The following is a 20726-nucleotide window of genomic DNA, read 5'->3' as shown; positions in this document are numbered from 1 at the left end:
CAGGTTGGCTGGAGGAGAAGGGGAGGATTTTCTGTAGGCAGGAAGGTTTGGGACATTCCGGAGGGGACTTGCGGCTGTGGGGAATGAATGACTCTGAGGCCTATTTCCCAGTGAAGGCTTGACTCACCCGGCCTGGGCTGGGCCAGCGATGGGAAGGACAGAGGATATTTTTCTCTCTCTCCTGGGTTCTTTTTCATGTCCCCAGTTGCCTTTGAAAATGGATAGCATATTAGGGTATTTCTGAATACTTGCTGACAGAGACCCTGAGGCCAGGCCTTACTAGACTGAAGCCTGGAGTTGCCTGAGGTATTTGAGTGGTGGCCCCTGGTGTGTGTTGTGTGTTTTTTTTTTTTTTTTTTTTTTTTTTTAATATATTTTATTGATTTTGTACAGAGAGGAAGGGAGAGAGATTGAGAGCTAGAAACATCGATGAGAGAGAGTCATCGATCAGCTGCCTCTTGCACACCCCCTACTGGGGATATGCCCGCAGCCAAGGTACATGCCCTTGACCGGAATCGAACCCAGGTCCCTCAGTCCCCAAGCCGACGCTCTATCCATTGAGCCAAACCGGTCTCGGCTGGTGTGTGGTTTTAAAGGCCCAGGTGAAGGGCACGTCCACAGAGGCTTGGGGGTTGGTTCAGGAGGTTAGGTCTTTTCCTAACACACACATTCTTGAATCCTGGAGGAAACTGTCAACTGGTGTTTCCTTTTCCCTTAGAGTAAAAGAAAAATTTCAAGCATGTAAAGGAACTTTTCAGTGCCCGTGGAAGCTAGAAATTGAGAAGGTTCATGCCCAAAGTAAAAAAGATTGTTCTTGCCCTAGCCGGTGTGGCTCAGTGGATAGAGTGTTGGCCTGCAGAGGATCCTGGGTTCGATTTCGGACAAGGGCACATGCCCAGGGTTGCATTCTCGATCCCCAAAAGTAGCCTTGCAGGAGGCAGCCAATCAATGATTCTCTCTCATCATTGATGTTTCTATCTCTCCCTTTCTGAAGTCAATAAAAATTTATTAAAAAGCAAAAAAAGGTTGTTCTTGGCTGGGTTGGGGCAGACGGTCACGTCACTTGGGAACCCCTACCTCAGGGCCTCCTGAAGATCTCTAAACAGCCCTTTCTGAAGAATGCTGGAAGTCCCTGGATGGCTGGCTCTGTGGGTCATCATTGTCTTTAAGCTCCTTCAGTTTTTATGTTTGTTTTCAGTTTGGGGAAGGGCAGTGGGAAAGGAAGGAGTAGGTGGGGGGTTTGCACTTCAGGGAGGGGTTACCTGGGAGATCTCTCAGTAAGGATCTGTTTGGATGTGCTGCCTGGCTTGAGTGTGGGCCACCTGTGCTCCTCCCCTCTTCCTCCAGAACAGGGCGCTCAGGCTAAGTTCCCAGGACCATCAGCTGCAGCTGCGTGTGGAACTTAATTAGCAATGCAGATTTCCAGGCCTGCCCTAGACCGTGTGTGTGTGTGTGTGTGTGTGTGTGTGTGTGTGTGTGTGGTGGGGGGTGAGGAGTTGGAGGCAGCGACCTGTGCTTTAACAAGTCCTCTGGGTGATTCTGGTGCTCACTAAAGTGTGAGAACCCTGCCTCAGACAGGCTCCTCTGAGGCTTTGATTTCCTATGCAGATTAAAAGCTGCAGGCAGGTGGAGCCAGCCCCAGAATTGGCAAGGCTCTCAAACCTTAGAGAGACCAGTTGAGCTCATGTAACAGTGTTTGCTACCTCTGCTGCTCTGAGGCTGGCATAGTACGAGGCGCTGATACAGAGTCAGAAAGACTGGCATGGACCTTGCCCTTCTCTGCTGACAGCCCAGGGGCGGAGAGAGTTACGCAGGCAGATTTGGAGCATGGGCACTGTGGGGATGGGGAGTACGCACGGTGCTGGGGGCACGTGGGAAGGGTTAGGAATGGGGCATGTGGGGGAGGGCTTTTGAGCCGAGACTCAGTGAGGAGGAGAGCCGGTGTGTTCCGGGCAGAGGCCTGCAGGAAGTCTGGGTAGGCCCAACTAGAGTACAGTCGGTGGAGCAAGCGTGAGATAAGGCTGGGAGGCAGGGTTGGGCTGGGCATGAAGGTTATTTCAGCCTCTTTGGAAGCTGGGGGGGAGGTCAAGAAGCCTGGGGGTGGTTTGATAGTATTTTCCCTTTAAAGTGGGGAGTGCACAGAAGGGGGCAGAGCTGGGGCAGAGAGACCGCTTAGGGCAGGGGTCGGCAAACCGCGGCTCACCAACCTCATGGGGCTCTTTGGCCCCTTGAGGGTGGCCTGGCATTAGAACCACTTCTTCAAAGTAGACTCGCCCAGGCCGAAAACCGACTTCTGCACATGGGCCTCGAAGTTTCAATCGCACTGTACGTGCGCGCCCGCACGTGGTATTTTGTGGAAGAGCCACACTCAAGGGGCCAAAGAGCCGTGTGTGGTTCTTGAGCTACTGTTTGCCAACCGCAGACTTAGGGGATGCTGCAGTTGCCCAGGTGAGAACATTCAGGCAGACGGGGATGTGAGGAGGGTTGGAGAGAAGTGGGTGGTGGACTCATTGCTCAGGGTAGTGAGTCCTGGAAAGGGAGGGGTGGGGGTGGTGAGGTGGATTTTGAATGGGCTGAGCTTGATGCCTATCCAACATCGTGGCGACTTGCATGCTGCTGTCGCCTGGCCAGAGCCCTCCCAGGAGAAAGCTTTTCAAAGAACTTCACAGACTTCCCAAGACAAAGGGCTTCCTGTGCAGCTTGCTTTTGGGTTCTATACGGCACCCCAAGGGTGCGGGAGCAGCTCAGGGTGGAAAGAGACCAGAGGAGGGTGTGCTGGCTTTAGAGGTGCAGATGCCGTGGCTTTGCTCGGCGGGAGCTGGTCTGCCAGCTGTGCCTGTGGTCACGGCGGGGACTGAACATGGCTTAGCCATTCCCACCCCAGTAAGAAGAGACAAGTGACAGATGTGAGTTCTGGCTGTGAAAGGGGGATTGGGCTGTGCATGGAACCCTCCTCCCAAGTAAGTTTCCCCATGTGGGTACTGAGTGGACAAATATATGATGCCTTCCTCTGCTTTATGCCTGTCAGGATTCCTGTTATATTTATTTTGCAAAAAGAACACGACTCGATTTTCTGCATGTTATGGTATCTTGCCAGGGCGGCAGCACTGTGAGTCTGTTCTCCAGCATGAATGAGATGGTAAGAAGCTGGAAGGTTGGAGAGTGAATGTCAAAGGAAAACTTCCTCTGAGCTCGAGAACTCCCCTGCCAGGCAGGCACTGCTTGTGCGTCTGTCTCAGTCCCTATCCCGGGGAGTGGTGAGCTGCATGTGTTTCAGTTTGTTCTCTCTCTAGACAGCATCTTTATTTACTTCCCTTACAGCACGTTAGCATGTTAGGACCAGAAGTGGCCTGGCTAGTCACCCAAAGTGCTCCCTGCCTGAAAGAGATGGTGAGACAGCAGCAGGGGCGGAGCTGGGCCCCATGTCCCAGCTGCTAGTACAGTCTTTCCACTGCTCAGCCACCCCTCATTTTGGCATGAGAGCCTCAGCTCGCCTCTGGCTGTCTCCCTGGTGTCTGTGCCCGTTATAGATGTGCCTGCATGCCATCACAGCTGTGAGCACCCCAGGGCCAAGGGCAGGTTCATCTGGACCTGCACAGACTGGCCCAGAGCACCTACGCTCCACGCCTGTGTTGCTCCCAGACCAGGTCCTGAAAACCCATTAAACATCAGCAGGACAAGCGGGCGGGTGAGGGCTCTGAGACTGACAGGTGAGATGTGGTGAGGGTAGGTCTCTAATTTGTGTGTTACACGTGTTTGTTTACGATCCTGAGGGAAGCTCGGGTGCATTCTCGGGTGGGTTTCCACCCACAGCTGGATGGCTGCGTTCTGAGTCACGTTGGGATCCTGGTAGGAGAAGTAGGACAGTCTTTGAAAACCAGAAGGTGAGAAACTTTCTGGAAAGATCTTTTCTCCTGGCGATTGTTCCTCTTCCCTCCCTGCTCTTTGAAGGTGGACACTACTTTGAGCCGAGCAATGTGTGGGAGGTCTGTTACAGCCCTGGCACATTAAGTAAGTAATTTTGTCAGAGGAGTTTGAACACAGGCTGTGGTTTTGAAATATACATTCACATGTGAATCTGCTCACGAGTGACAGGCTGTTTGCTAGCAACATCCGTGTGTTTGCGCTACAGGAGGCTGGAAGGTGTGTTTCTGTGATGGTATTCCCCCCTGGGTGGGTCTTCCTTCCAGAGGAGATGGTCTAGTTATTTTCCTCCCAACAGTGCCCACTGTCTCAGGTGAGACCCGTGCCCTTTGGGAGTTCACTGGTGTGAGAACACAACTGTTTAGGCAGGAAGAAACACATAACATTGTTTTCTAAAGTTTTAAAATTGATTTTAAAGAGAGAGAAGAAAGGGGAGAGAAACATCATTTTGTTGTTCTTATTTATGCACTCACTGATTGCTTCTTGTATGTGCCTAACTGGAGATGCAACCTGCAACTTTGATGTGTTGGGACATCAAAGTGAGCTGCTCTGTCAAGGCTGTACTTTTTTTTTTAAAAATATATTTTATTGATTTTTTACAGAGAGGAAGGGAGAGGGATAGAGAGCTAGAAACGTCGATGAGAGAGAAACATTGAGACCAGCTGCCTCTTGCACACCCCCCACCGGGGATGTGCCCGCAACCAATGTACATGCCCTTGACCGGAATCGAACCTGGGACCTTTCAGTCCACAGACCGACACTCTACCACTGAGCCAAACTGGTGTCGGCTGTACATTACTTTTTAATGTGTACTTTTTTAGCGACTTACTTATTTGCCATTTTGAAAGTAGGATATGTAAACTAAAAAATAAGGGAGAGGGAGAGATCAACCAAAAGACTTATGGACACAGACAGCAGGGAGGAGGGAGCATGAATAGGAGGTGGAGGGTAATGGGGGAATAAGAACACATATTTATTACCTTAATAAAGAAATAAAAAAATAAGGAAGATACTGAATGAGACCATTATTGCTCATATTTCCCCAATGCAGGGAAACGTAAAAATGTTTGGTTAACGTAACATTTTCCCTTTTCTGACTTTAAGAAAAGTGTCAGTGTGGAGCAGGCGCAGTTCCAGCCTGTCAGAGCCGTGCTCAGGGCTGACACGCTCAGAAACCAGAGGAGGGAGGCCTGGGCTCTGGTGGTCCCAGCCCTGCCCTGCCCTGTGCAGGACCGGAAATGGGACTTTCAGCTCGAACTGCCATCCGTGCAGTGGGCCTTCAAGCTAGAGTAGGGGGAACCCCCTCCCCCCAACACTTAGCAGCTTTGCTCTAATGTAGGGGTGTCGAACTCAATCAGAGAAGGGGCCAAAATCTAAAATCCAGCCTAAATCTCGGGCCGAATGGTTTACTGAACAGTCATAAACTGTCATTGTGATGGAAACGCAGCGGAGTGCAGTGATGACAGCGCGGTGCGGGCCACATTGCAAGGCCTGGCGGGACGGATTTGGCCCGCGGGCCTTGTGTTTGACACATGTGCTCTAATGAAATGAAATTTTGGTGTGTGGTTTCGATAACAAGGGTGAGAAATTCAGGAGGAATTAAGGCCTGAAAACAAAGTCTGAATTAATTCTTGTAAGTTTTAGGGAGGATTTGGCAGGAGTACGAAGTTTTGGAATTGTTGAGGTTCGTGGCCAATACTTACATGGATTGGATTCAGAGGTGACAGAGGGGAGGCCTGTTTCTGGGAACCCTGGGCAGTGGGATACGGTGCATGGTCTGGGCCACCAGCAAGGGCCCTTCTGGTAAGATGTGGCTAGGGGCCCTGCCCCCGCCATTGCATGTCCCCGATGTCTCCTCCCTTACGGGTCTGTGGGCCTTGGTGGATGCTCCTCTCTGGACTTGACAGTGTGCCTGTGTGTGTTGGGGGTGGGCCAGGGGCTGCTGAGTTGTGGAGAGCTGGGACCGGCTGCATTTGATCTCTGGTTGCATGATCTCTTCCCAGCTCCAACAGTGGAGAATGCCTGGGGGCTCCTCCTTGTTTATTAGAGTCATCAAGTGAGCGTGTGAATGGCACCAGGTGAGGGCGGGACTAGTCCTCCCTCTCTCCCTGCCTCTTCAAGGGTGTGGTCACCTAAAAACCTCCTTGGTTTTAGCTGGGGTGTAGGCCAGCCGTTGGCAAACTCATTAGTCCACAGAGCCAAATATCAACAGTGCCACGATTAAAATTTCTTTGGAGAGCCACGTTTTTTAAACTTAAACTTTTTCTAACGCCACTTCTTCAAAATAGACTTGCCCAGGCCGTGGTATTTTGTGGAAGAGCCGCACTCAAGGGGCCAAAGAGCTGCATGCGGCTCGTGAGCCGCAGTTTGCTGACCACGGTGTAGGCGGCCCTTTTGTGTGTGAGCAGTGCTCTCAGAGGGAGAGGCCGAGAACTTGGGGAGGCGTATGGAGTGGTGGGCAGACAAGGGCCAGGGTCAGGCCCAAGCCACCCTCCAGAAGCTGAATGACTGGCAGTTACCAAGCTCTCTGCTGTGGCTTTCTCCTTTTGAGACGGGGCAGTTGTTTATAAAGGTTAAAAGGAGGTGAAGAGGGAAAGCACCCGCCCTGCCTGGTACTGTTCTTATGTGCCTGGGGCAGGTTACGGTGGGTCAGCTCAGCTCTCTGAGGCTCCTGGGCATCAGTGGGTTTCTGTGGCTGTCACGACAATTTTTTCTTTTAAATAAGGAGAAATGAGGAGCAACGCTGATCCCCACAGGAATCCTGGGCCCACTGGGCTGCTCCCTGCAAAGGGCAGTGGGACAGCCTGCTGCCATCTTCAGAAGCCCCGGGTCCTGGTGGCGGTCCTAGTGTGCACTTACCAGACCGCCAGCATGCGCCGCTGCTAACTGGTGTGAAGAGAAGAGGGACTCCCCGAGGCGTCTCTGTGACCGTCCTCTCCCTCCTCTGGCCCACGCCCCGCATCCAGGGTGTATCCTTCCCTCCTCAGCCTCCACGTGTTTGTTCACGCAGGTCCCCTCCTGCAGTTCTGCAGTGCCCGCCTCCCACGCCCTCTCCTCTCTGGCTCTGTCTTTATCTCTGAGACTCAGCAGATCCCAGCTCTGCCCTGCCCCGTGCAGAGTGTACCTTCTCTGGGTGTCCTGCTGTGCTTTCCTTTTTGTGGTTTTTCTTCAGCCCGTTTGTTAACAGGGCCCTTACCTGACCCCTCCCCGCGCACAGCCCCCAGCAGACCTTAAGAAATACTTGGATGATTGATGGCACCCTCCGCACCCTGAGAGGCACCGCTGTGTCCAGTGACTTTCAGCCCCTTTGGCCCTGACCTACGAGAAGAAACACGTTTTAGACGGACTTGGAGAGAAAAAAGGGACAGAGCAGCTCCGTGTACACGCAAGGGAAACAGGTTTCATAAGAGCCCTTCCCACGGGACCTCTGACGCTTTCTTTTCTGCTCATGTCATGTCCTTGCATTTTCATGCTGGTTTGGGTTTCCCAAATGGGTTGCACTGTGGTCTGGACTGTGGTCTGAAAGCATTGGCTGGTCAGTAGTTAGATCAGAGTCTGAGGCAGGAGGCTGGGCTCTGGCTGCCCTGTGGTCTGTGGTGTCTGTCAGAGGTCCCCTGGCAGAGTGAGCACAGCTGGGCAGGGACAGGCGCTCCCTCCCCAGCCTACAGTTTGGTGCAGAGGAAAGAGCCTTGGACTAAGTCTGTATACCCGGTTCAAGTCCTGGTCCGGCCACTTGGTATCAGGGAGACTTTAGGTGGCTGTGAGGCCTCCTGAGGAATTGCCTGGGGCACAGCCTGGCCCCTCAGAGCCGTGCGTTCTGCTCCGTGCCCCGTGCCTGCAGTGCAGGGAGTGGCCCAGAGCCGACCTTGAGTCCCGTCCCTTCCTTGCTCCTTTCTCTCTCAGCCCGGATCGAAAGGGAGGTCAGTGCAAACCAGTTCCCGTCGGCCCAGGATCCTGGGGAGTCGATCACTGTGCGTGTGGCCTGTAGGAAGTGTGGTGCCCCCGCCTGATGAGGCCTGCTCTCTTCCAGCCCTGAAGGATGGCTTCCGTCATGGGGGATGCGATCATGGTGCTCAAGGGACTGGCCAAGCTGACGGAGGCGGCTGTGGAGACCCACCTGCAGCACTTCGGCCTGGGAGCGGAGTTCATCATGGCGGCCCGGGCCCTGCAGTCCACGGCTGCAGAGCAGATCAGCATGTTCTTGGGGACGGTGAAGGTAAGGAGGCTGGTCCGGGAGGGTGCCGGTGGGAGGGAAGGTGGACTTGGAGCTCTTGGTGAGATGAGGACACAGCAAGGGAGGCCGGTAGCCAGGGCCAGACAGCCCACTGGTTAGTGTAACCCACTACCCTTCCGGGTGGATAGGGCCCCTGGGAGAGGCTGCTGGGTGGCTCAAGTCTCAGTAAACGGAAGCCTCCCCAGAGCCCCTGGTTCGGCCACTGGGGTAAAAGTGGGAGGCCTCCCCTCTCTGAGGTGATGGAGGGCCAGATACTCCAGGAGCCTCCCTCGTTCACGTCCTCATTCCGCAGACGCCAAGGCTGGTCCCATCGAGACACGGAGGCCCCTTCACTGCCCAGAGGCCCAGAGCCACCAACGGGCCATGGCAATGCAGGGCCAGGCGGCCCATGGGAGTCCGTCACAGGGGCTCTCAGGGACCTGCCCAGGCCCCTCACCCAGGGCTTCCTGGCCATCTTGAGAGGTGCCGGGAGAATCCAATACAGTTTACTTCTGCTCTGAGGAAAGTGCTAGTGGTTGCCAGCAGGACAGACCTTGGCCTGGACCCTGATCTGCCACTGGCCGGCTGGTGGGCCTTTACCGGATCACCTCAGCTCCCTCAGCCTGAGGTTCCCATTTGGCCGTGAGAGCCACAGCCACCTCCTTCCTTCCTGGAGGCGTAGCTTGTAGAGCTGAGCGTGCGGAGGCTGTGGCCCTGCTCCCGTGTCTGCAGAGCCGCAGGCAGCGCTGTGTGCACCGAGTCCATTTCAGTGGGACAGGGAATCGGGCTCCTGACCTCCCTTCAGCAGTCAGTGCTGTTCCAGTTCCAGCCTCCTCGGCCCTGTTCCCCTGGCCGGTCTGTGGCCCCCCCAAACCTGTGACTGGTAGTCCTATTTTCAGATGAGGAAGTAGCAGAGAACTTACTCAAGGTCACTCTGAGTTCTAACGTAGAAGGAGTCTGGGCCTGCAGATCAGGTCTTTTCACTTGTTACAAGGAAAATATGTGTCCCCAACTCCCAAGGACAGCCAGGCCAAACCTGGGGTGCCAGGTCGTCTAGTGAGAGCCTCTTCAGGCAGCCAGGGCTGGTGAGCGGAGCCGTGTCTGCGGCGAGGTCTGGCTGCAGTGGTGGCGTGTCCCCGTCTGTGCACTGCCCTTGCCCTCGCTGGCCTGTGGTTGTGCTTTGACTTCTCAAAGGTCTCCTGTCTCTTTCCCTGGTTCACCCACCCCGGCACCCTGGAGGCCCGTCTTAGCCCTGATGACTAGATGAGGGACTCGCTGGGAGTGGTGGTAACGGGCCTGGGCCTGGCTGGACTCCCAGCGGTTCTCGGCGACCACACGGCAGTGCCCTGGCAGAAGCGGGACTGGAATCTGGGCCCTGCTCCTGGGCCAGGAAGGCGCTCACCTCCAGAACGGACAGGCCCGGGAGGAACGTGTTACCCCTGGAGGCCCGGGGGCGGCTCGCAGGGATGAGCTGTCTTGTGCAGAGCGGGATGGACACGGGGTGGGCTGCCTCTTGCTCCTCTCACGCTGGCTTTTGTCCCCGCAGGAGCAGGACAAACACGAAGAATCTTACATGTCGGAGAACTTTGACGACCCAGAATCAGAGTTCCACTTCTCAGGGCCAACAGACTTCTCTGCAGCCGCCTCTCAGGAGTCTTCGTCTGCGCCCCAGGATCACGCCAGCAGCAGGGGCCCCGCTCCTGCCTATGCTGACAGTGGACCCTTCAGGGAAGCTGGGCTCCCAGGGCAGACTGCCTCTCCTCTGGGCAGGGGCAGCGGGAGGCTTTTCGTGGAGAGCAGAGCTCCCTTCTCCCCCGCTGGCCTGCAGCGAAGGTTCTTCCACCAGGACCAGTCCCCTGTGGGCGGCCTCACAGCCGAGGACATCGAGAAGGCCCGGCAGGCCAAGGCGCGCCCCGAGAACAAGCCCCACAAGCAGATGGTGCGTCTGGGAGGGCCCTGGAGTGGGGCTCTGGGTGGTTCTCAGGAGGCTGTGGTCTGGAGGGTTTGGGAGCATGGAGGTCTCTGGTGGTGGGGGGGCTGCCAGGCAGAACTGCTGCCTTTGGTGGTGAGGAGGGGGTGGGAGGCAGCAGGAGCCCCCGAAGGCTGGCCCTGTCCCCATTCGCTCTTCCCTGAGGCCTCTCTCTGTCGTCCCTCCAGCTCAGTGAGCGGGCTCGGGAGCGAAAGGTGCCAGTTACAAGGATTGGGCGGCTGGCCAACTTTGGAGGTAAGGTGGCTGTGTGTCTCTGTGCCCCTCACCTGCCCCCGAGTGCCAGTCCTGGCTGAGTGGGGCTGTGGCTGCCCTGGGCCCAGCATGGAGGTGGAAGAGGGCGGGCCCACAGGTATCCTGGGAATGGAGAACAGGATGTTTCCCACGGTGGACGATGCAGTTACTGGAATCCACTAAGCTCACCAGAGGGGTTGGTGTGGCTGATGGCACACGGGGAGCTGCAACTTTGCTTCTCAGGCCATGCTTGGGGGTCCATGTCTGCAGCATCAGCCTTTTCTACTACCTCAGCCTCCCCAGCTTTCAGCCCCTGTGGACGCCTCTGCAGGAAGGAGGCGACAGTGAGTGGGAGTTCCTCGCTGGGCCTGTTTGGCTAACTAGACAGAGTGGTGTTTGCTCCGGGAACCAGCCATTGGGAGACCCGTTTGCCGGATTCCCACAGGCTTGTGGGCATCAGGAATGACAATGAGGTGCCGAGGCCTGAGCTGCTATCGTTTAAAGTCCATTTTAAGGTGCTGTAGGGCTGTGGGCTCTATCTGTCCTAGCCTTCGTGCCCAGCACACCTGTGCCCTTTTATTAGCATTGAAGGATCATTTTATAGTGAAGGTTTACGGCAGTTGTATCTGCCTTTCTGACTTTGTCTTGTCACATCTGTTGCTTAATTCCTGACTAAGACGTCCCTGTTGAAAACACCATCTCCTTTGTAATGGTGACTTTTAGACACAGTGGTGGGGGCACCTTCCTCTGAAGCGTGGCTGTTCTCGAAGGTTCTCCGAAAGTGAAATTAATGAACTCAATTCACACACAAGCTGTGGGCGAGTCGTTTGCAAGGCGGTGTGTGACAGGTCTGCTTGTCCACGATGCTGCAGTCTGAGTGGCCATGGATGCTCACCAGGGGGTGGCTCCCTGCCTTTTACTTTGCTTTGCTGGATTCTATGTCTCCCCTCCCATGTACATACTACTGTTCTCTGTTGCCTCTTCTCTTTCGGAAGCCACATCCTACTCATTGCTAGGATTGGCTCTGTGCTCTATGAGCTAGACCCAGGAGTGAGACCTAATTTTGATGGCTGGCCATCTTAAAAAAAAAATCCTATATAATAAAAGCCTAATATGCTAAGTGTCTGGTGGTCTGGTTGGCCATTTAACCAAAGTGTAATATGCTAATGATATACTAAGGCTGCTCAACCGCTTGCTATGATGTGCACTGACCACACACTGACAGTATGATGTGTACTGACCACACACTGACGGTAGATTAGCTTGCTGCTGAGGTCCGGCTGATCGGGACTGAATGAGATGAGCCGGACATGCCCTGAAAGCCCTCCCACAGTCCCTCCCTGGCCCCGATTGTGCACTGGTGGGGCCCCTTGGCCTGGCCTGCACCCTCTCGCAATCCAGGACACCCCTCAGGGGATGTTGGAGAACCTGTTTTGGCGTGATCCTACAGACCAGGCCAAGGGATGCCACTGGTGCATGAATTTGTGCATGGGGCTTCATATATATTTAATTATTTCCAGGAGGTGTCTGGGCACCAATCCAGAGGGGCGACTGTCTTAATGTGCAGAGGAGACTGAGTTAATCAGATAGAATTTTCTTAACCTTTAGGTTCTTGTACATTGCTAACTTAAAATTTCACATCTGTTGCTACAGTGTAGTATAAAGTGTCATCTGAATTTCAGCACAAAGCTATTGCCTTGTTTTACTTTAATGAGTTAGCATTTCAGTCAGTTCTTCATAGTGATACCAAAGTCAGGTTTGGCTGCCTGCCACTTTGAAAGCCAGTACTCGAGACGGGGGCTGGCGTAAGGAGAGAGGGTCTGTTCAAGTGCCAGCAGCCTGAGAAGACAGTGACTCCCATCCCAAAGCCATCTTAATGTCTCAGTGTAGGCGTGGTTCTTATTGGGAGGGAGGGGGGAAAAGAAAGGATGGGGCATTGAAAGTTCTCCTCAGGTAAGTCAGCGCAGTCCAGTCTAGTGATTATCTTGAAACTGGTTGAGCAGAGGCCAGGTATTTATTTATGTATTTATTTACTTATTCATTCATTTTCTAGAGGCCCAGTGCATGAATTCATGCGGGTGGGGTCCCTCAGGGTGGCCTGTTGGGATTGGGCCCTGGCTTGCTCCCCCAGGCTTGCAGCCCCACAGCCCCACCTGGCATCCCAATGTGGCTTGGCTCCGCTCCCTCACCTGTTCCACCATCCTGCCTGTGGGGTGATCAGTCGGGACTGGCCCCCCTGCCTGGCTCCTCAGTGTCTCGGAGCCCGGTGGCAGTCCCTCCCACTGCTGCCACCGCTGGTCACTGTATGCAGGGCAATCGGACCCCCGCTCTCACCTGCGTTGGCCTACCGCTGCCCGCTCACCTGCTCTGCCTCCTGCCGCTGTACCACTGTTGTAGGAGCCCATTGAAGCTGGCAGCGCCTTCACTGCTGCCCACTGCCAGCACCATGTCGCCGACACCTGCCATGTGCTATGCTGCCTCCCTGGTGGTCAGCGCATGTCATAGCGAGCGGTGGAACTCCTGGTCGAGCAACTACCCAAGGGGACAATTTGCATATTAGGCTTTTATTATATAGGACTTACTTATTTATTCTTAATCTTCACTCGAGGATATTTTTCCATTGATTTTTAAGAAAAGTGGAAGTGAGGGAAAAACAGAGAGAACTATTGATGTGAGAGAAGCACATAGATGGGTTGTCTCCTATGCAAGCCCCGATCAAGGCCCGGGCTGGGGAGGAGCCTACAACCGAGATACGTGCCCTTGACTGGATTTGAACCCAGGACCCTTTGGTCTGCAAGCTGACACTCTACTTACTGAGCCAAACTGGCCAGGGCAAGGTTCGATTTTTATGGTTGAGAGTCAGCAAGTGTCCTGGAGCCGGAATGTGTGATTTCTGGAGCTAGTCTCTGAACTCTTACACAAATATGCTGCTTTTCCATCGGTTACGTATTAGTTAACAATTCCTCTTCTGCAAAAACAATTTTAATATTGAACAGTATCAACAGAAGAGAAGAGTGGGTTATACTGAACATCGTAAGTTCCTGGGGTTCCACCACCAGAATGAGTTTGAGAATCACTGCTTTGGTGGCCTCCAGTGGTCCCTGCTCCCTAGAAGACTTGGCATAGTTCATCCCCTGCTTTGCACAGTGGCTATTACCTGTGTAACAAGACTTTCTTTTTAAATTTATATCAGAGAGAGAGAGAGGGAGAAACATGGATTTGTTTTTTCCAGTGAAAGGAAATTAATTAGAAGAAATATTTTAATATCGCTTTTCGCCCTTTCTCTGTAATAGAAGTGTCAACCAAATTCACGATTGACAATGACAGATGGAGACTCGCACATGCCATTGGTGCCAGGGCGAGCGTTATATGTATCATGCATGTGCGAGTCTACTTAGCCTTTTATAGATATAGAACAAACTTGCTTAATTAGACCTGCTTTCTGATGTAGCTGAGTGTGTTCCAGCCCAGTGAAGCACCCCAACTTCCCTTCCAGGTAATTGTCAGCAACACAGCAGTAAATATCAACATGAAGCAGATTATCATTGTAGATCTCGAAGGCAGAACAAAGGGTAAAATATGTAACTGTGGCAGTGTTTGACTATATTCCGCGCAGGGAGAAAACCTGAAGTCATTTTCAAGGCCCACCATTTCTTACTTTTTTTCAGTCAGGTCAAATTTCTAAGCTTTCAAATCTCTGTTTTCTGCTAATGAAACAAAAATGGGATTCCACTGAGTATCCTATCTACCTACTCCAGGACTTCTGTGAGGATCAAATGAGATGGGGCAGGGAAAATGCTTCACAGACATTTGGCTATAGTGTAAAGTGTTTCCAACTGGCTATAAAGCAAGTCTGGTTCCTGGGCTGAAGAAACTTCAAGGAGGCTAGTTGTCACTAGGAAGAGGAAGCTGGGCATTGCTACGTGGCATCATTACCCAGATGGACACTTAGCATATTAGCCTTTTATACATATAGATTGGTTGATTCTTAGTGTGTCCTGACTGAGATCCAACCCACAAATTTGGTGTATCAGGGTGGCGCTCTAGCTAACTGAACTACTTAGCCAGGGCTTTTTATTTCGTATTAAAGAACTAGAGGCCGAGTGCATGAAGTCCATGTACTCAGTCCAGCCTGCACCCTCTTGCAGCCCGGGAGCCCTCAGGGGATGTCTGACTGACAGCTCAGGCCTGCTCCACAGGGATAGAGGTGACCTCGTCCCCCTGGGTGGTGGTGCAGAGGGAGCTCTGGGTTGCACCACCCTGATGGCCTTCACCCATTGGCCTTCATTGGCTTCACCCACACTGGAGGGCAGTGGCAGTGCCCGTGCTGTCAGCGACCTGAGCGTTGGTGTTGTGTGTCTTGGAGAGAGCCATGTGCGGGGACTTGTCCCCCCGTCCAGCCTGGCCTCCTCAGGGTTTTAGGGCAGCTGGCCCTGGAGGATGTGGGTGGTCGCCCATCCCATCTCCCAGGAACGTGATGGTCTTAGCCACGTTGGTGTTGAGATTCTGAAGGCTCAGGGCATTTTTCAGGGTTTGCTGAGCTTGGTCTCTCCAGCACTTGGGGTCTTTCTCTGGCCCTGAGGAGGTGGTGAGGCGGGTGTCAGTGGCCGGCACCAGGAATGGTGAATCCTGATCGCTCCAAGCCCTGCTCTCCCTGGAGCCCGGAGATGCAGTCCACGTGGGTGGGAGGCGTGGACTGGCTGTGGTCAGCGGAGGCTGATGTTCCGATCGGGCGCAGGGCCCTGGGTTAGGGTCTGTCCTGGCACAGGTGACTGGGCCGAGTATGCTGGGGCCGAGGGCGTGAAGCCGGTGTATGATGCCACCCCCCTCCACCCCCGTAAGCTTATGAAGACGACCGAGGGGGGAGGGAACAGTGCTGCCGGGCAGCCCTGGTGGCTGGCCCGGCCCTCCCCGCCCCCATCCCGCCCAGCTTATTGATCTTTTTAAGTCAAAGGCCATGATTCCAAGATAGAGGATAGTAAATGGAGTCACTGGGTTTTGTGCTGAATTCACCCCCATTCTCGTGTAGACACTGAGGGAGCCCAGGCCTTGCAGGTCAGCCTGCAGTGGGCGGGGGCAGGGCGGGAGGGGGTGTTGATGCCTCCTCAGCAGCACTCTGGTCTGACCTCCTGGCCCGCTGCCCTTTGTTGACTGGGCTAAGGTCAGGCTTCCCTGCCCAGTACTGACCGATGGGGCACCTGATCTCGGTGGCTGTGGAGGCCGGGCCCTGGGTTGACAGGATGGTGTCCAAGGCCCACCTGACTGACCCCTCGTGGGTGGCACTTCCTGATGCCAGTTTCCTTCCCGATTGCCGTGCAGCCTGTCCCCCCGCCCCCGGGCTCTCCCGCCCGCTGAGCAGCCAGGAGGGCTGCTGTGGGACGAGACGTCCTATGCCCTGGGCAGGCCTGGCTTAGGGGTTCCAGTGTCCTTTCCCTCTTAGGACGGAGGGAGGTCAGGCAGTTCTTGTCACCAGTCACAGTGACATGCTGAGCCACACCCCCTCGCCCAGGACCCCTCTCACAGGCGCAGTCTGACCGGCTGCCTGTATCAGTGCCCAGTGCCCTGCAGCCCGCAGAGGGTGTGCTAGGTACTCCCCTACCCAGTGGCTGTTATGGGCACAGAGGGCCAGCCCCTGAGAACCTGCGGACACCCTCCGGGAGCTTCCTCCGCGGCCCCCCCTCCCCTTCCTCCGCGGCTCCCCGTCCCCTTCCTCCGCTGCTCCCCCTCCCCTTCCTCTGCTGCTCCCTCTCCCCTTCCTCCGCTGCTCCCCCTCCCCTTCCTCTGCTGCCCCCCCTCCCCTTCCTCCGCTGCTCCCCCTCCCCTTCCTCCGCTGCTCCCCCTCCCCTTCCTCCGCTGCTCCCCCTCCCCTTCCTCCGCTGCTCCCGGTCCCCTTCCTCCGCTGCTCCCCCTCCCCTTCCTCCGCTGCTCCCCCTCCCCTTCCTCCGCTGCTCCCGGTCCCCTTCCTCCGCTGCTCCCCCTCCCCTTCCTCTGCTGTTCCCCTTCCTCCGAGGCTCCCTCTCCCCTTCCTCCGCTGCTCCCCTCCCCTTCCTCCACTGCTCCCCCTCCCCTTCCTCCACTGCTCCCTCTCCCCTTACCCCGCTGCTCCCTCTCCCCTTACCCCGCTGCTCCCCCTCCCCTTCCTCTGCTGCTCCCTCTCCCCTTCCCCTGCTGCTACCTCTCCCCTTCCCCCGCTGCTCCCCCTCCCCTTCCCCCTCTGCTCCCCTCCCCTTCCTCCACTGCTCCCCCTCCCCTTCCTCCACTGCTCCCTCTCCCCTTACCCCGCTGCTCCCTCTCCCCTTACCCCGCTGCTCCCCCTCCCCTTCCTCTGCTGCTCCCTCTCCCCTTCCCCTGCTGCTACCTCTCCCCTTCCCCCGCTGCTCCCCCTCCCCTTCCCCCTCTGCTTCCCTTCCCCTTCCTCCGCTGCTCCCCCTCCCCTTCCCCCGCTGCTCCCCCTCCCCTTCCTCCGCTGCTCCCTCTCTCCTTCCTCCACTGCTCCCCTTCCTCCGCTGCTCCCTGTCCCCTGCCCTGTGGCTGCGCCCCCACAGGCTCTCTGCTCCCAGGGCCGGCAGGGCGGGAGGACACAGGGATGCAGAGGGGACTGCATTCCTGAGCCTTGGGAACCCGGAAGCAGAGGACCATGTCCTCGCCCAGCCTGTTCTTTGTGGACCTTCTTGTCAGCTCAGGATTGATAGATGAGCTCACACAGACAGGCCTTCGCTGTCAGGCCCCGTGTGAGCGCCGTGTGACGTAGCTGTCATGTGCCCCTGCTGCCACATGGAACCGCCCGCACCTGTCGGCTACCGGACCGTGCTGCCCAAGAGAACATTCCCTCACTTCCTCCCGCCTGCGGCACCTTCCCAGGCCGCCTCACCGACGCGCTGCTCTTAGAAGGCGTTATTGTCTCCTTCTTGGTCCGGAGCCTGTCTGGGCACAAGCCCGATGGCTGCTCCAGGAAGGCCACGTGGGCTCTGAGGACCTCCAGAGGGACCGCCGGGCGGAGGGCCGGGCTGGGGCCTGGGCTCCCGGATCGCAGGAGCGGGTCCCAGCGGGGGAGCTGGCCCATGGGCGCCCCCCAAGCCCCCCGCCCCATCTCTCCTGTTTGTAAACTTCGTTTGTGAGGGAGATGGGGAACGTCAGGAACATTCTTAGAAGGTGCTGGCGCCTTCTGACAGGCCAGGACGGAGGCCAGGCCGGGCCTCAGAGCAGGCTCCACGCGGTTCTCAGGACTCTGCAGCAGGCTGGGCCGGTGAGTGAGGAAGTGGAGAGGCGTGCCGTGAGGGCTTGGGGTGCTGAGCGGCCGAGGGGCGCAGGTGACAGCGAGCATGAGCTCTGGGTCTGCACCAGGACCTGGAGAATCGGGGCGGAGGCACGCCCGTCAGAGGAGGCCGGCTGGGTTCTGGCCTTCCCTCAGCAGAGTTCTGGGAACCTCTGAGCTTGGTGGGAGCAGGCGTTTCTCAAAGGAGCACTTGAGGCCAAGGTCAGGGCTGCCTTGAAGCCTGGCACTGGCTGGTCATGAGGAGCTTGTGGGGCCACAGGAGGAGCTGAGGCACTGTGTCCACTGTCTTTGTTCAGTGATTGAAGGACAGGCCCTTGGCCTTGCAGTCTGGGCTCTGATCTGCAGCTTGGGACGCCAGAAAACTGTGACCAAGCATCTTAGGGGGCTCAGCAGGAGCTGGGGTGCCTCTGCCTGCAGGAAGGGGGGCTCATCACCCACCTCCCCATGCTGGAGAGAGAGAGACACACACACACACACACACACACACACAGGCACACAGACACACACAGACATACAGACACAGAGACACACACACACAAAGAGATTCACAGATACACGTGCACAGACACACAGAGACATACACAGACATAGACACAGAGAGAGACAGACATTCACAGACACACACACCTATACACACACACAAATAGACACACAGAGACACACGCACCTATACACACACACACACACACACACACACACGAACATATAGGCACACAGACACACACAGACACATACAGACATAGACACAGACACACACAAAGAGAGATTCACAGACACACGTGCACAGAGACACACAGACATATAGACACAGAGAGACACAGAGACATTCACAGAGACACACACACACAGAGACACACACACCTATATACACACACACACAGACACAGACACAAAGACACACACATACACACACTCACACACACACACACACACACACCCTGTAGTGTCTGTTCCAAGGGCCAGGCTGGACAGCCTCTGACGCCATCTGCCTCTTTTGTCTTTGGACTTGATCAGCAGAGAGAAATCTAGATGCAGGCATTGGTGACACTTGCTCAAGTTTGAAGGTTAACATCTTTGTTTTCCTAAGTCAGATAGTGTGATGGGTGGGCAGGAGAGTTAATGATTAATTGGAGACGAGGCTCCCAGCGCTGTGCCAGTGACCGCAGAGGGATACAGGCCCTGGCACCCGCATGCCAGCACACCAAGACGTCCTTGGTGGACCGGGTCACCAGCTGCCTGTGGCCTCTTTCCGTGGTTGCCCGGTGCTGCAGCCCAGCCACACGGCGCCCGCACTGGAAACGTGGCTGCTCCAGCCGAGACATGCTCAGGCAGAATACACACTGGATGTGGAAGAGTTAGTACAAAATGTACACTATGTCTAATAATTAAACAGATATTTTTATTATTGATGGGAGAGAGGACGGGAGAGGGGGAGAGAGAAACCAGTGGTGAGGGGAGTCATGGATCGGCCGCCTCCTGCAGGTCCCCTGCTGAGTATCGAGCCCACAACCTCGGCATGCGCCCTTGACGGAATCTATCCTGGACCCTTCAGTCTGCAGGTCAACACTCTATCCACAGAGTCACACCGGCGAGGGGGCTAGTAATTTTTATATTGAGTCCTTGTTGAAATGGTAACAGTCTGGATAAGCTGGCCTAAATCCATGTCGGCATTCATTTTGCATGCTTTTTGCTGTTGGGAATACCGCACGTGTGGCTGGCATGGTCTGTCTTTGGACAGGACCGGCCTGGCCACTGTGAACAGGAGGAAGGAGAACCACCGAAGCACTTGGGTGCAGACTGCGCCAGCCCTGCTGGAGGGCTCTGCCTGTTCAGTTGTTTGAGCTCCACAGAGACTAGGAGGCACCAACCTCTGTGTTTTGTAAAATTGGGGAGATGTTAATCGGAGCACCCAGTGTGAGTCTGTCCCCTCTGGGCCCTGGCCCTCCGGCCCCCGGCTGTGCTCTTCGAGGCCTGAGGGCTTCTGTAGTGTCTTCCCTGCAGCCACCTGCTCTTCATCCCCTCCCTGCTAATGTGTGCCTCCTGCCCCGCCCCACCCCACAGCTAGACCTGTTAGAGAGGAGGAGAGGGGCTCGGCCACTTCCCTGCCTCCGGGCCAAGGCCCTGAGGAACTTAGTTGGTCCGAAGGTTGTGGGTTATTGTTAAGCTGAACTTAGATTTGGATTGCAAAAGGGAGAGGGAGGGCTGCCACCGCTGTCAGTGCCTGCGTGAGGGCTGCAGCCAGAATTCCTGGAGTCTGTTTGGACTGGGGACCCCAGCCTTTGCTTTTGTCCCTGTCGTGCGGTCCCTCCCTCCGGGGAGGAAGTTAGGGCCCTGAAGACGAGGCTCCTCTCCCAGGCTGCGCAGCGGGTGGCTGCGTTCCGAAGGGGGGTGCCCGGTCCCTCTTCCCGGGTGCGGGGTCCTCCAGCCTGTGTTCTCGGTGGTGTGTTGTCTTGGGGGGGGGTGTGTCCCATGAGCCTGCACATGAGCAAAGGTGATGGGGGTGGTACAGATGAAGCGTTTCACCAAATGCACCTGCCAGATCTTCTCTTAGAACAGCAGAGAGTGTGTCCCTACGTGTCTGTCTCTGAGCGTCGTCCTGTCGCTGAACAGCTGCTGGTCAGTTCCCGGTCAGGGCACAGACTGGGCTGTGGGTCTGAGCCCCCGTTGGGGTGCGTATGGAAAGCAACCGATGGATGTTGCTCTCATTTCGATGCCCTCCTCCCCCCCATCTTCTCTTTCTTTTTCCCTCTCTCCTCCCCTCTCCCTTTCTGTTTCTGTTTCTCTCCCTCCCTCCCAGCATGTCCTCCAGTGAGGGTTAAAGAAAATGTTCTGGAGTGTCTGAGGGGCCTTGGGAAGATGAGGGGTGTGTGTGTGTGTGTGTGTGTGGGGGGGCCTTGTGGGTGGAGGCCAGCAGGCACAGGCCGCTCCCAGGCAAATGCCCAGCAGCCTCCCTCCTCCCTCCAGGTCTGGCTGTGGGTCTGGGCTTCGGAGCTCTGGCTGAAGTCGCCAAGAAGACCCTCCGCTCGGAGGACTCCTCAGGTGAGCTGCCCTTGGCCCTGGGGGTGGGCCTGTCAGCCCAGTCCCGCCTGTGT

The 20726-nt window shown here is 55.8% G+C and overlaps 1 protein-coding gene across 3 annotated transcripts in view; it reads left to right on the top strand.

The window, feature by feature from the left end:
• COQ8A (coenzyme Q8A) overlaps positions 1-20726 on the top strand; it is a 37040-nt gene that overhangs the window by 10141 nt on the left and 6173 nt on the right. For 2 of the 3 annotated variants that reach the window (XM_045587153.1, XM_036453672.2), the window contains 4 exons: positions 7955-8140; positions 9684-10076; positions 10295-10361; positions 20599-20673. In XM_045587153.1, coding sequence (XP_045443109.1) covers positions 7964-8140; positions 9684-10076; positions 10295-10361; positions 20599-20673 — 712 coding nt within the window. In that variant the 5' untranslated portion in view covers positions 7955-7963. Of the gene's footprint in view, positions 1-2093; positions 2101-7954; positions 8141-9683; positions 10077-10294; positions 10362-20598; positions 20674-20726 lie in introns of all 3 variants that reach the window. The other variant, XM_036453673.2, reaches the window with a different exon arrangement.

Source organism: Pipistrellus kuhlii, unplaced genomic scaffold (assembly GCF_014108245.1).
Source record: "Pipistrellus kuhlii isolate mPipKuh1 unplaced genomic scaffold, mPipKuh1.p scaffold_m20_p_25, whole genome shotgun sequence".
Taxonomy (NCBI): Eukaryota; Metazoa; Chordata; class Mammalia; order Chiroptera; family Vespertilionidae; genus Pipistrellus; species Pipistrellus kuhlii.
This window is presented reverse-complemented; position numbering and strand designations above follow the sequence as displayed.